The sequence below is a fragment of the Dendroctonus ponderosae genome, unplaced genomic scaffold (genome assembly GCF_020466585.1).
Source record: "Dendroctonus ponderosae isolate FM_Combo_2020 unplaced genomic scaffold, Dpon_F_20191213v2 Dpon_F_20191213_2, whole genome shotgun sequence".
Lineage (NCBI taxonomy): Eukaryota > Metazoa > Arthropoda > Insecta > Coleoptera > Curculionidae > Dendroctonus > Dendroctonus ponderosae.
Genome location: NW_026018165.1, coordinates 13,800,971 through 13,815,312, shown reverse-complemented (window position 1 = coordinate 13,815,312; position 14,342 = coordinate 13,800,971). Strand labels below are relative to the sequence as shown.

The 14,342-nt window shown below is 37.4% G+C and overlaps 2 protein-coding genes across 16 annotated transcripts in view; one reads left to right on the top strand and one right to left on the bottom strand.

Moving 5' to 3' along the window:
- Positions 1-31: 31 nt before the first annotated feature.
- Positions 32-12,227, top strand: LOC109544422 (polypeptide N-acetylgalactosaminyltransferase 5). Of its 4 annotated transcripts, none has more exons than XM_019914575.2 (10): positions 32-616; positions 3,642-3,899; positions 4,576-4,742; positions 5,005-5,132; positions 5,236-5,426; positions 5,968-6,145; positions 8,805-8,985; positions 9,432-9,571; positions 9,625-9,858; positions 10,120-12,227. In XM_019914575.2, the coding sequence occupies exons 1-10, from the start codon at positions 399-401 to the stop codon at positions 10,285-10,287; spliced, it is 1,863 nt and encodes a 620-aa protein (XP_019770134.2). In that variant the 5' UTR covers positions 32-398; the 3' UTR covers positions 10,288-12,227. The 4 variants fall into 4 exon arrangements, with proteins under 4 accessions (XP_019770134.2, XP_019770133.2, XP_019770131.2 ...); XM_019914574.2 differs by lacking the exon at positions 8,805-8,985 and adding an exon at positions 7,450-7,630; XM_019914572.2 differs by lacking the exon at positions 8,805-8,985 and adding an exon at positions 6,966-7,146.
- Positions 12,228-13,084: 857 nt separating this feature from the next.
- LOC109544423 (glycoprotein 3-alpha-L-fucosyltransferase A) overlaps positions 13,085-14,342 on the bottom strand; it is a 19,689-nt gene continuing 18,431 nt past the window's right edge. For all 12 annotated transcript variants that reach the window (XM_019914577.2, XM_019914576.2, XM_019914589.2 and 9 more), the window contains exons 4-6: positions 14,003-14,251; positions 13,715-13,933; positions 13,085-13,651 (exon numbers count right to left, since the gene is read on the bottom strand). In XM_019914577.2, the coding sequence (XP_019770136.1) occupies positions 13,180-13,651; positions 13,715-13,933; positions 14,003-14,251 (940 nt within the window). In that variant the 3' untranslated portion in view covers positions 13,085-13,179. The remainder of the gene's footprint in view (positions 13,652-13,714; positions 13,934-14,002; positions 14,252-14,342) is intronic.

Sequence of the window (14,342 nt, the reverse complement as noted above, 5' to 3'; positions counted from 1 at the left end):
AAAGAGTGGAAGAGTGAGAGGTGAACCTGTCACTGAACCTGTCTTTATCAATGCCTGTCAGACTGATGTTGGAGTCGTGTAAATGTGTACGTGTAAACCTGCTTACAGAAATCGGAAAATAATGAATTTATTAGTGAAGTCGGGCCAAATAAACTGCCACGAAATCACGGCAAGTGATTAGGTTCAGTGCGGTGCTCGAAATGTGGAAAACCCAACATTTTTTCAGCAAATAACCAACACATTTGTTTACATTTTTTTTCAATTAGTCGCTTCAAGAAGTGAATATTTGCTGCTTAATTATTACCCATGCGACCTGTGATATTTAGATTAGTGTATGTGATGTGCATAGTTTGTTAGCATTTAATTTCGACGACTTTACCGTTTCGGGACCAGCCAAAATGCTGAATGGAAAACTCAAAATACACACCTGTAGGGTTATCCTGCTCACATCCCTAGTGTGGTTTTTAGTGGACGTAGTGATTCTGAGTTTTTATTCCGAGTGCCTCGGTGGTTCCTGCAATCAGAAAAACCCGGAAGCTTTGGCTCAGATCGACGGCAGCAAAGATTATGATAATGCATTCGACGACAACAAAATTGACGAAATTCAACCCCAAAGGTAAGTCCTAATCTAAGGAGATGACACTTTTCAGTTCACAACTGATGACCACAATTTATATCAGTGAGCGGCTGGTCATTGGCACTTAGTGCTCAATATTAGTCCAATGTTAAATAGATGTTAATCAACAGAAACCAGATAGTGGACATACAGGGAGAGTGTTCTAGAAGAGACAACTAATTTAAAAGTTTTTATCAACATTCTCTAAAAACTGCTTTTGATCGGAGCCCCTGAAGGGAGGCAAATGAAGAGGGTGTTTTCGCAATAGATTGTACCTACTCGGTAATATGCAGGAATGATGATTCTTTATGCGCTAATAGTTGCATATTTTTACCAACTATAAGGGCTCTCCAACGTAACTACCCCAACTGTCTTCTTCGAAAAATTTCGTATTTTTTGCGTTCAAACCCCTGATTTGCCACGCTATTTTGGAGTAAAAAGATTTTTTTAGTTCATCTCATTACGAGAACGTGTTTTTCCGAAAAACAAATTTTATAAACCAATGCAATATGGCAAAAATGAACTGTTTCACGCTAATACAGACAGAACAGACCCTTTAATAAAAATTGCCAGCTTACAATACGGAAGCAGTAGCAACTTCAAATTACACGCAGTCCATAGAGGATACTTAAGCCTAAAATCCCCGGAAAATTTAAAGATTTAAATCGCATCAGGTGCTTTGGGAAATGTGGTCAAAAAATGAACGTTTGCACGCAACTGCAAGGTCTCGAAAAATTCGCAAATGCTAATCGAGAGCAAGTAGCGACTTGAAATTTGTATGTTCCAAAGAAGACACTTGAGTCTAAAACTCCTCAAAATTTCATGTTCTTCGCATAAGTTGCAGATTTCTGTAAACCTCTGAAAATGAAAGTTATCACGCAACTGAAAGTTCTTTAATCTTAACTTCTATCTAGCGTAAGTAGCGAGTTGAAATTTTTACAGTCTAAGGAACACACTGAACTAAACTTGAGGCTTTTGAAAACTTTGGTCAAACAACGGAGTTTTTGAGGCATCTGCAAGCTCTTTCAAAGCAAAGCAAAAAAATTCGTAACTTCTTATCGCGAACGAGAAGGGACTTTTTAACGAAAATGGACAGTTGAAAGAAAACACCCGAGTTTATAAACTCGCACAGCTTCATTTAAATCCCGTCAGATACTGACTTTTGTTCTTTTTGTAAATGTTGAAAAAATTGTCGTTTTCACACAATTTCTCTCTAATAAAAAATCTGTTCCAGAGCAAGAAGGGGCTTGAAAAATGTATAGTCTCAAGAAGACCCCTGAATAAGAACCCTTAATTTTCTTTTAAATCGCAAAACATGCTGAAATTTGCAATTGTTGGTCACATAATTGACTCTTTCACGCAACTACAAGCTGTTGAATTAAAAATTCTAGCTTGTAACCCAAAGCAAATAGCGATTGGAAATTTTTACAGTCGAAAGAAGACACTTGAGTATAAATATCCTCAAAATTTATTTAAGTCGCGTCTGATGCGTCTCCTAATAAAAATTCCTAACTTCTAATCGAGAGCAAGAAAGGACTAAACATTTTTACAGTCTCTTAAAAACCCTTGAATCTAAACTAAACTGAAACTGCAACTGCAAGCGCCTGAATGATGAGTTAGATGATTTTTACAGACTAAAAAAATACATTTGAATGTATAACTTTCAATTTTTCATTTAAATCGCATCAGATGCTAATTTTTGCATCTTTTGTAAATGTTGGTCAAAAATGGAATTTTTTGATCCCAAAGTGTCTTCGATGGCAATGAAATGTTGTTTTCTTTAAAAATATTAACCGATTGCCTCGAAGTGTTTTTCCACGTCCGATACTTAATACTATTACGGACTAGATTTGAGAAGTTCAAGATATTCAGCACTTTGGTTTACCAGCATATTTAAGACTGTCTCATTAACAATTCCGTCGATTTCCGAACTAAGATCTTCGCTTTAGTTTATATAAAGACGACCATGATCTACTTAGCATTCTAAGCAGTCTCTCATATAATCATCTAAACATGATAACTATTATTATTATGAGATAATTTCTCTGGAGCACTGTAATTGATAAACTGCATTTAACACTAAACCCCTAATTCCGAGCCAATTTATTAGAAACGCTAAAGTTTGTTTTAGTTAACAATTGTTATTAAATAAAATAATAAATACAAAGTTGGCAAGGAGCAATTGCTTTTGAACAAAAACGCAAGCCTTCAAATCAAAGGTATTTTAAACACCGTTTACAGTGGCTTTCTTCAGCCTGCGTCTAAACGCTATCTAGACGATATAATAACGGTAATTCGAAAATATAAAGAAAAGGCTATAATTGGCATGCTTAATAGCTATTCACACATGTTCTAATAGTAGAAACGGAAGATGGCTATATTGAAACCGATTTGGTTGTGTCCTTAATAATATTGGGGGTCTTTTTTTACCGTCCTGTAATAAAGACGGGTCATAATATTTTTATAACAACATACTTTGTATTGGCCAGAAAATCAAAATATAAATTTTCTAAAAATAGAGAATTATAACTATTTTCCTCATAAATCAAACACACGGTCATTAAAGATCGGCTTTATTTTAAATAAATATAATTAGGATAATGGCCAGGTCTAGTCTCGGATTAATTAATGAGCACCTGGCGTATTAATGAGAAACTAGGCCACCAGCTTTAAAGTCCAGATGAAGAGAAATTTGGTTTCTTGAATTTTACATTGTAACTTATTGCTTTTTTAATTAAATGTGATTTATCAAAGTTTTTCCTGCAATTACATTTCAGTGTCAATTGTTAATGGTTTGCGACCCCAGTGTTTGGAATTAATTTCGCTGAATCTGCAGTTGCTAAATTTAAATTAGCGCCGCTTTTTTAAATTAAATCGCCTGTTTCGGTCACTATTTACATGAACTAATTAAACGTTTCGTTATGTCGTTGTCGCTCTCTCGGTGTTGCGTAGTGAGTGCAACTTCAATGCAACTGGATATACAGAGCGTGCCAAAAAGTTATGTTTGTTTAATTGAAATTTTCAGAAATAGCCCGAGCAATTCTCATGGAAGTGGCACCGGAGGAATTTCGATCACTTACCGTTCGCATGAGCTGAAGAAATGGCGTATCGCCCCCGTGGTTCTTCCAGCCGGCGAACTTCCTGGTGAAAGAGGAAGAGCAGTTAACATCCCGCCCGAACAGGACGAGCTGATGAAGGAAAAGTTCAAGTTGAATCAGTTCAATTTGTTGGCCAGCGACAAAATCTCGTTGAATCGATCATTACGAGATGTACGACTAGACGGGTAAGTTCAGTAGGCGCTTTTTGAGCAATCGTGGATAAAACTTTGTTTTTGTTTATCCACTTTCATATGCTAGTTGGGTTTCGCCATGGTTTTTCTTTTCCGATTCAGTTCAAGAACATGCGGGCACTTATCAAGAACAATACAGATGTAATTATTTCAGGCACACGCCATGTATGAAAAGCCAACGAAACTTCTCCGTGCGAAATTGCGAAAAACTGCATAGCAAATTACTACACATTATATCAATTAATATTATTGTATGTTTGTACCTATATTATAGCGGTGGCGGTTGTGAAAACGAGCCGACACGCTTTTGAATCTCGGTCGTCGTCATTGTTGTTTAATTCATGATCTTGTGGTTTGTCTGTTGAAAGTAAAAGATGTCATTAACAAAGTGTAACATCGAACTGGCTAATCACACTGAACGCATGAAACCAACGATGATTAACTCATTCAGGTCTCTGGGGCAAGTAGCCGTTTTTCGGTAGTTTTTGAGTAATTTACGGTTTTCGATTGATTTCTTAATTGTTTGGTGAATTCGTTTCGGAAGAGTTGCTATTGATCTAATATTAATAAAATGTGCACTTCCAGATCGGTATAAATCCGATAAAAAATGTATTCCACGAAAACTATCCAGTTGCAACACAACTTTGTTAATAATTACATTATTTTCCAGATGTAAAAGTAAAGTGTATCCAAGACTTCTTCCCACTACGTCGATCGTGATTGTGTTCCATAATGAGGCCTGGAGCACACTTCTGCGGACTGTCTGGAGTGTGATAAATCGCTCTCCTAAAGCTCTTCTTCAGGAAATTATCCTCGTTGATGATGCAAGCGAACGCGGTAAGAAAAAATCGGCAATTTCTCATTGTTGTGCGCTTTACAATTATTCAACAATTCGGTCAAAGAAAGCTAAACAAATCGCTTGCTCAATCACACAATAAAATGCCTATTATTAAAAATCTAACCGAGCGGCGATTGCTTTATTAAGGAAGATTTACAATTTATTTCGCCACAGTTCCTGCACATAATCGCTCTAGCGGTTATCCACCATTTAACTAACAATAGTCTGGATAAATTTTTAAATTCTCAATGAAAATTGCAGATTACTTGGGCAAAAAGTTGGAAGATTACGTAAAGACTCTACCTGTGCCTGTCTACGTGTTGAGGACCAACAAACGATCCGGATTAATCCGGGCTAGATTGTTGGGAGCCGAAAAAGTAACCGGTCAGGTAAGAACAGCCACAAAACACTCAAAAGAACGCCGAGTTTTACACTCTATGAAAAAACATCTGTATCTATCAAACAGGCGTAAAATAGTGGTTCTATCTTTAGGTGATCACGTTCTTGGATGCTCACTGCGAATGCACAGAAGGGTGGCTGGAACCGCTTCTAGCTAGAATCGTACAGAACCGAAAAACGGTGGTTTGTCCTATAATCGACGTTATTTCTGATGAAAGTTTCGAATATATCACCGCTTCCGATATGACATGGGGTGGCTTTAACTGGAAGCTGAACTTTAGATGGTAAGTCAATATTTAAAAGAATGTTTAAAGTCTATTCAATCTCCGTTTAAAACACGTAAAAGTGTGACTGTGTAGGATGTAAGGTAGACGCGCATGTGTTCGCATCAGACGAACGGAACGAATGGAAATTAATACTTATTTGCCTTATTTTAAATGCGATAACGCAAATAGATGCGAATCGGATCGATCTTCAGAGATGCAAATGTGGCGTTACCTCATTTAAAATCAGAAAAATATTAATTTTCATTCGTAGCGTTCGTCAGTGCGAACTCATGGGCGCTTACCTCTATTTGCATCTGCCGAACGGAACGAATTGAAATGAATCTTTGCCTTATTTTTGAATGAGATAACGCGACATTTGCATTTCTGAAGCTCGTTTGTTTGCGTTTTTGCGACATTCTTAATTTCCATTCGTTCCGAACAAACGTTTACCTTTAGACTTTACAGCAATCCTGCATGTAGAAGCAAATAAACCGCCAATTTTCATTTAAAAAAATTACGCTCTTTCTCATAATGGTTCTTTCTAAATGGTTTTTTTCAGGTATCGAGTTTCAGAACGGGAAATGAACAGACGCAAAGGAGACAGAACTGCACCTTTACGCACACCTACAATGGCAGGTGGGCTTTTCTCCATAGACAAGGACTATTTCTACGAAATTGGATCGTACGATGAGGGCATGGATATTTGGGGCGGTGAGAACTTGGAAATGAGCTTCAGGGTGAGTCAGCGGTTCTCATTCTCTATCAGGATAGATCTTTGTCGTGAGTTGCTGCCGCACTTTGCAAGTGGAAAGCGTGTTTTCCATCCGATTTTCGACTTACCGGCGTCGTTATCTTTGCACAGTTCATCGATTGATTGAAAAGGCAATTGAGGAAATGTGCGTTTGGTATTCTTAGGTGTGGCAATGCGGCGGAATCCTGGAAATAAGTCCTTGTTCCCGTGTGGGGCATGTGTTTAGGGGCCAGACTCCTTATACGTTTCCGGGAGGAGTCACTCAAATTATTCTGAAAAACCTGGCCAGAGTAGCCGATGTCTGGTTGGATGAATGGAGAGAGTTTTACTACGTGATGAATCCAGGTTTGGCGATAGTCAGCGCAAACCGTGGAATAACAGTGGAAAAAGTGGCACTTTTATAAAAGTTCAGTGGTTTCAAGTGAAAAATATGGTGCTGTTTTTTGCCAAAGTAGTTATTCTACTGGTTTTTTGATAAGGATTATTTCTGAAAATTCAATGGTGTAAATTTGCTGCCGCAACGGAAAAACACACAAGCAGGGGAAAATTGAAGAAATGATTCTTATTGACTGCGGATTTCGTCTCAGCTTCTTTCAGCAAAACCAACAGCTAAGCCAGTGTCCAGATTATTTGTTGTGTGTGATCACGCTTCCGCCATTGTACACTAGTGTTTCTGTCCTGGGATTACACTGTTGTGAGAAATACGTGTCATTTGTCCAAAGGTTTAACCGACCAAGTTTACTGTTTAACTGTTTACTTACTGCTAGTTTTAATTCGTATTTAACCACCACCCGATTGGGGTTTAGGTATGGCAATGCGGCGGTATCCTAGAAATTAATGCTTGTTCGCACGTTGGGCACGTGTTCCGAGATAAATCTCCGTACACTTTCCCCGGAGGAGTGTCCAAAATCGTTCTCCATAACGCTGCCAGAGTCGCTGAAGTCTGGATGGACCATTGGAAAGACTTTTACTATTCGATGGTGCCAGGTTAGAGAGGTTTTTGCCCATTTGAATGGAATCTGCGGCATATCGCGCCTGCTTTCAAGGCTTCGTTCTATAGTTTAATAGCTTGTTTTGTTTTTGGGAGCTTGTGGACTAACTTTCAATTGTGTGCATTAAATTCGAAGTGAAGCGCCTTGTTTCAAGCGAACTTCTGGGTCAAATGGAAATACGCGGTTTTATAGATCGGCCTTAAAATGTGTATGACATACTGAACTGTTAATGGTATTTTGAAATGTATGCATTTTTCGGGCACACAAGCATTATTAATTGAAAAGTAATGGGGCTTAGGTCTGGCAATGCGGAGGTACATTAGAAATAGTTCCATGCTCGCACGTCGGTCACGTGTTTAGGGACAAGTCCCCTTATACGTTCCCAGGAGGAGTGTCGAAAATAGTACTGCATAACGCTGCTAGGGTTGCTGAGGTGTGGATGGATAACTGGAAAGAGTTCTATTATATTATGAGTCCAGGTTTGGAGCGATTTTTTGTTATTATGCATTCGTATCTAACCGTATAAAGTCGAAGACAAATTAAACCTGCAGACTGGCGTATTGGCAGACTATCATCGTAGCTTACTAACCGGATACAGTGGATTTTGTTGATTTTTTCCCTTTAGTTCATCACTCCTCAACAGTAACAACATGTACTGCATTTGCTCAAATCCACCATCAGCATTACTAATTACAAGTTACTAAGGGCGAATAATACCTGAATGTAGATATGGCATTGAAATAAACATCTACTAACCACTTTAGCAATCTTCTATAAACTAACATGGTTTTGATAAATAAACAATTGTGTAATATGCCAGTTGAGGATTTTATATTGGGAACATGCAATCCGACTTCAACTAGCCAGTAACTAAAATGAAAATAAGCTGTTATAGAATATACAGGGTGGTTCAAAAAGGGTGAAATTATTAGTGTTTGGTTACGAGGCAATGGTTTCAAAGTATTCGACAGTAAATTGATAAGATTTCTTTTATTATTCAAATATAATGTAATAAAACAACTTCTACAGGATGTGTTCAAAAATTGACCTCAAAGGTTCCCAAATAACGTGTTTTTTTTACTCTTTTGTAACGTAAAAAATGTTCTTATTTTAAATATGAAAAATGCAAGAGACCAAAAAGTTTCCAACTGGAGCAAGCTATTAAAGTTCTCTTTACGACACGTTTACTGCCGGTCAAACTGTTAATACTTGTGTATTATTCTACAGTGTAACAACTGTAGAATTCATCTCAATTCACTCATTCATCTACCTGCTAAATTCCAAAATTCGTTTTTTGCTACTATTGCACTTTGCAGCCACAGTTCAACACAACTAGTGCCACACATTTTCTACGTTCCCTCTAGAAACAAGACACCAATTCTTACTCACCCTGTATATTTTTCATTGTTAAGTTCGCTATTTTCATACTCTACTTTTTATTGTGCTAAACAATACAGGAAACTAGAAGCGACGAAACATTGATTCTCTTATCTAAATGATTGTATTTAACGTTCGCTAGAGGACTTATTTTTTCCAAACTCCCACATACGAAAAAAGTCAGTTTGTATCAACAAAAAAATTCGGTTCTGCGAGATTGTTTCCATTGCATTTAGTGTATTTTTCCTTACCAATGGAGAACTCTACCGTGTCCAGGTCTGGATGTGCGGAGGGACGTTGGAAATAGCGACGTGTTCTCATGTAGGTCACGTGTTCCGCAAATCGACTCCCTATTCGTTCCCCGGTGGCACCTCTCGGATAGTCAACCACAACAACGCCCGATTGGCTGAAGTGTGGCTGGATCAGTGGAAGGACTTCTATTATAACATCAATCCAGGTTCTCATTTGGTTTGGTCTAGTTTGGATCGAAGTTTCATGCTGACTACTTGAATAGTTTCACTATGGAACTTTGATGTCACATTAGATTAGTTTGAAACATGTCTGAATATCACTTAGAGCACTTTGAGAGAGCAAATCACCAACTTTGTTTGATTGTTTTATTGTATAAATTAAAAATCCTAAGGGATGATCATCACAACTACTAGGTGTACCCAGTTGCCCGAATCACTCAAAATGTAAAAATGTGTGATGCTTTATTTTATTTTCTATTGCACAATTGTTTATTGTTTTTGTTTTTTTGCTTGGGTTGGCGGGCTGTTTGTAATTAGCATGGAAAGCTGGAATGGTTTGATGCGGGAACTTTCCAGTCTGGATGCAGTAGGCGTTCAGCTCGAAAGTTCTCAAGTTTGATGTCTTTTCTCTACATAAAAACACTTTGATTAGGTGCCCGAAACGTGGCAGTAGGCGATGTTTCCAAGCGGAAAGAACTAAGAGAAAAGTTGCAATGTAAAAGCTTCAGATGGTATCTGGAAAATGTTTATCCGGAATCTCAGATGCCCCTGGATTACTACTACTTGGGAGACGTAAGTACCTGGAAAAGGTTGCCGATTTGTTCAATATAACGTGGGTTGCTCAGATCCGAAACATGGAAACGAAGAACTGTCTGGATACAATGGGGAGAAAATCGAGCGAAAACCTGGGCATGACTTATTGCCATAACATGGGCGGCAATCAGGTGTTTGCCTACACCAAGCGGCAACAAATCATGAACGATGATAACTGTTTGGATGCCAATGGCAAGCAGGGGCCTGTTAAGTTGGTGCGATGCCACGGAATGGGCGGAAATCAAGCTTGGGTTTACGACGAGGTGGTAAGTGTGAGAAACTAGTTAATTTGGTGCCAGATTCTCTGTTTAATCTTGCTCAAAAAGCCATAAAAATCACTAGCTGTTTTCCAACGTCAAGAACCCCGAATAGATTAAACAGTGGTCTAAAACATATTTTTTCGTTCATTTCATTTGTGAAAATTTCACATATTCTGCTCTTTAAATATTTATTTACACTGATCAGGAAAACTCACCAGTTTCAAGAAATGGCCACAAACTTTCACTGAAATTGTTAATTTTTTTCAGGACAAAACAATCAAGCACGTGAACACAGGTAGCTGTTTGCAAAAACCCGATTCCAAGGACGTGAATTTGCCATTGTTGCGCCCTTGCAACTATGGAGAGGGTCAGCAATGGATCATGGAAAGCGACTTCAAGTGGCAAGCGAATAACCACCACGAAGAGGAGAGATAGAACTAAGCGCGCAGTTTTGCAACATTTTGTGATAGGGCTGAAGCAACGGCATCTAATTCTGAAACGGGCGCCTGTAAAATGTGTAAATAACAGAACGAGATTTTTTTTATGAATAACGAGTTTTCTATGAAAAGGGATAGTTGTTAAATTTTTTAACAGGCCAGATTTCTTGAATGAGAGAACATTAGAAATTTCAGAAAATGGTTTATTTCCTCTGAATCATCAAGAAAACTAGTACTGGGTACCCTTGGAATAATTTTCGCATTTATACCGCGTTATAATTAACCCAGAATATCGAGCATTTTTCTTTTGGAAATACACGTAAACTGTGCTTAAATCGGTTCTAACATTAACATTCCATTTTTTTTATTATGCATGTTATCGGTCAGAATGCTACTTTGAATATTTTTCCTTGCATAAGCTTTAGGTATTTCAAGCTGATGATAATTGTGCATAGGTAATAACATACTAATTTTCTAGCGACTCTTCCATAATAACTAGTAGAGTTAAGACTTTCTTTGGCTTTGGTTAGTAAATGAGTAATCTGAATGCCATTGTACATATTTGAGAGAACGGGAAGATTATGATAACTTTTATACGTACTAGAGAAGTAATTTCCTTTTCCTAACTAAAACATTTAGTTCTATTTGATTGGCATAGTATCGTTGAAATGCCAAAACTTGCACGAAATTAGTCAGTTTAGATCTGGCCATTTTCTCCCGCTTAAAGTGAGTGTAAAATAGGAAAATTTACGATAATAATACGTTTTAAGGATTTCAATATCATATCAGAAATCAATCTAGCAATATCTTAATATGCAAAAATAGGTGATATCCAATATAGATATAAAATGTTGTCAGGGTTCTCTAAAATGTAAATACAAATCGACGGAACTATAGTCGTTTGTTTTGCATTTTAGACTCTCTGCAATTTATAAAGAAAAAAACGCGTTTAAATAAGGTTTTACTGTACAGGGTTAAATATATGACATATTATTTTAAAATCTTCATTAGGACGACTGTTGTAGGCAAAGACTGGACATTAAAGAAATATTTATAAAAGTTTGTCAGAAACAGTTGTATAACGTGGGAAGCAAATAGTGTGTTTATTTAATCATTAAATCGGAGATCACTTGAAAAAAACATGTTTACTTTTGGGTAAAAATACGTTTAAATTAAACATCTTGTGGAACGATTAATAAACACACGAATATGCGCGTATTCAATCTTAATGTTGACCAGGGATACAGAATGGAATTTACAAGCTGTTGCGACGGTTATAAGGAAATCTCCGAAAACATACTTAAAAATGTCATTTTATACAGCTGAGAATGATGTGGAAATTCCTTTCTGTATCGCTTTTTATTTTAAACTTGATGTAAAACAACATGGTCTTGGCCAGTGAACGCTTCCAATGAAATCGAACAATTGATCATGAACGGTGCTGTTTTATATGAAATTAGTTAGTCCCAATTGAGGTCAACAAATGTTTTAAAAAATGTATCGCACAGTTGAATGCCCATCGGGCGCATTGCTCATTCTGTTTATAGCATTTATTTAGGTTTTATTTTAGTGTAATTGAAAATACGGTCTTTCATATCAGTTGGGAATGTGTTGCAATCAGTCCGAAACCAGAAGCATTTATAACAAACGATTTTATATACACTCGTGCACACATTCCTAAACCTATAAAAATCGCAGCAACCTTTATAGTTGCAATTGGAGTTTTGACTTTGAACAAAATCAAAAAAAAGGTTTTAACTGCGATTTGTAACTGTTAATACCAACATATCTAAAAAGTGGTTAAGCATTTTAATTTATGTTTTATATTGCGTCGTTTTTTATATTTTCGTTGTAATAAATTTAAATTCTGTTGAACTACTTTAGGCTAGGTGGTGGTGCAATCCGGCTTAATCTGAATAAAGTAAATTAAAACTTGAAGAATGTATATTAGATCGGCTGTGTTAAGTCCCATTTTCCATGCTTTCAACCTGAATTCTTAATCCAGATTTGGTATTTTCAGGAAGCGAGGTGCTTTTAAGGTAAGTGCTGATGATCACGACTGGAGTTTCCAGTAATGTGTATGTTTTTCAGGTGGATCAGCTGCGGCTTCGGGATTGTTGAATTTAGATTTAGATATTTTCTGGGGAGGAGGAGAGGAAGTAAGTAATTTTTCTACTCTTGAATTTAGCGGAATTTTAAAGTCGTATTTAAATATGAGTGAGACAAACCTACACAATATAGCGTAAAGTAGATATATACGATGTAGCACTGTTTTTTTTTATTTATTTTGCGGTAAAAAATGGAGCGCAGAAGTAGGTAAATTTGGAGAATGGCGTTGATAGGGAATTTTCAATATACTTTCAGTAGAATTGCCTGGGAGCAATTTGAATCTTCCCAACTTTATCCAGGTCCTTTTAAGCGTTCGAGGCCGTTCCTTCCCAAACCCGAAAAACTAACAAGTGTTAAAGTTGTTATGATTAAAAAATCTCTATTTGCACAACGTTTCGATTAGATTGCACCCATCGTTTGATCGAAAAAATGTGTTTCTTTTGAAGCTAACAAACGATAACTCTTCCTGAAACACTTTGCAAATGGGAGCTCTGCTCGAAACCTAAATGTCGTTTTCGTCTTTTATATGCCAGACTTTTTGAGTGTTTAAACTTTGCCAAATTTCGGATCCTACTAGCAAAATACAACATTTTTCCTTCAAATCAATTATCTCCTCCCATTTTTTGTTCTAAGCATAGATGGGCATATTAAAACGCATTTCTATCAAGGTTTGTTTGAAATAATCGTTTAGCTTAACTAGGATTTTTATTTACATCCTTGTCCAAACTCTCACTATTTGCCTCTTTATATGATCGATGAGAAAGTAAACTCACAAAAGCGTTTATTTCTCGTCCTGTCCTTCGTCCCAAGCTGGATGACAATCCTTCTTGGTGCTCCAAAAACTCTCCAAATTATTATAGACTTTCATCGACTTGTCGTTGTAGTTCATGGCCTGGCAAATTCTGCAATAATGGTAGGACTTGCTCTGGAAATAGCCATGCTCATTGCGAATCTCAAAGTAGTTTTTCCATCGATAATAGTTCGTGTATTCGGCGGTTTCGTTGAGCCACAGCAGATAATTGGCCAGAACTTGAGGACTTGCATAGTCATCAACATTGATGTAGGAATCAGGAGGTAGCAGTTTTTTGTAGGTGGCTTGAGTCGAACCCATCACTACTGGTATGGAGTTCTTTTGGTAGGCATTCCACCATAGTTTCTCCGTTATGTATTCATCGCAGTTCGAATTTTCGAAGGACAAGTAGAACAGGTAGTCGTTGATGGCTGGACAGTCTGTTCCAAAGTGTCCAGGGCATCTAAACAATAACGGAATCTCTTATTTGAGTAAACAGTGGGTTTAACACGATTCATTGACTCACTGTTTCTTTAAAGTTCCACACCCACCATAGATATCCACTTTAAGGTATTTCTGCAGTTCACTCACATATTTCCACCTATGGTTCTGTCCTCCACAGTTTGAGCCCAACACTGCAACCAAAACGTCCTTTCTTTTACCCATCGGCTGTGCGACTTGCAGATAAGCCGGATCTTTTCTGAATACGGTTCGCCCGTACGGCACTGGAATGTCGCTGTCCATTCTGGAAAATCAAGTTTTTCATCTACATAAGTGTCCTTCTTGTTGTTCCTACTTCTACACACTGTCCTACCTGTAAGTCATAGACCAGTTAAATAAACCGTTAAATTCCTTAAGTTTATTTTTGGAGCCCATAAAGGTATGAAAAGGACTTTCGTCGGTTAGAAAGGCCCAGATTTGCTTTGGATCGCTTCTTGCCGGCATATCGGCCAGTCCTGTGATTCGATGCAAATGGAATATCACGATATCTGCCGACTTTGTATCACTATCATTGTACGTTATATCACAGTTTTTTACCGAGCAGTATTCAAAGGGATCTATCCTTAAAAAATATGAAATTATATCAGTGATAATTTTAATTAAGGGAATTGAGGAGTTTAGTTATCGGGAATAAGGGCTGCACGTTTTTGAGG

What these genes read in the sequence shown, in the direction of transcription:
- LOC109544422 (XM_019914575.2), top strand. Translation starts at nt 399, where the DNA reads ATGCTGAATGGAAAACTCAAAATACACACCTGTAGGGTTATCCTGCTC. An exon ending in CGAGATGTACGACTAGACGG is followed by an intron (nt 3,900 to 4,575) that starts GTAAGTTCAGTA and finishes ATTATTTTCCAG; the next exon opens with ATGTAAAAGTAAAGTGTATC. An exon ending in ATTACTACTACTTGGGAGAC is followed by an intron (nt 9,572 to 9,624) that starts GTAAGTACCTGG and finishes TGGGTTGCTCAG; the next exon opens with ATCCGAAACATGGAAACGAA.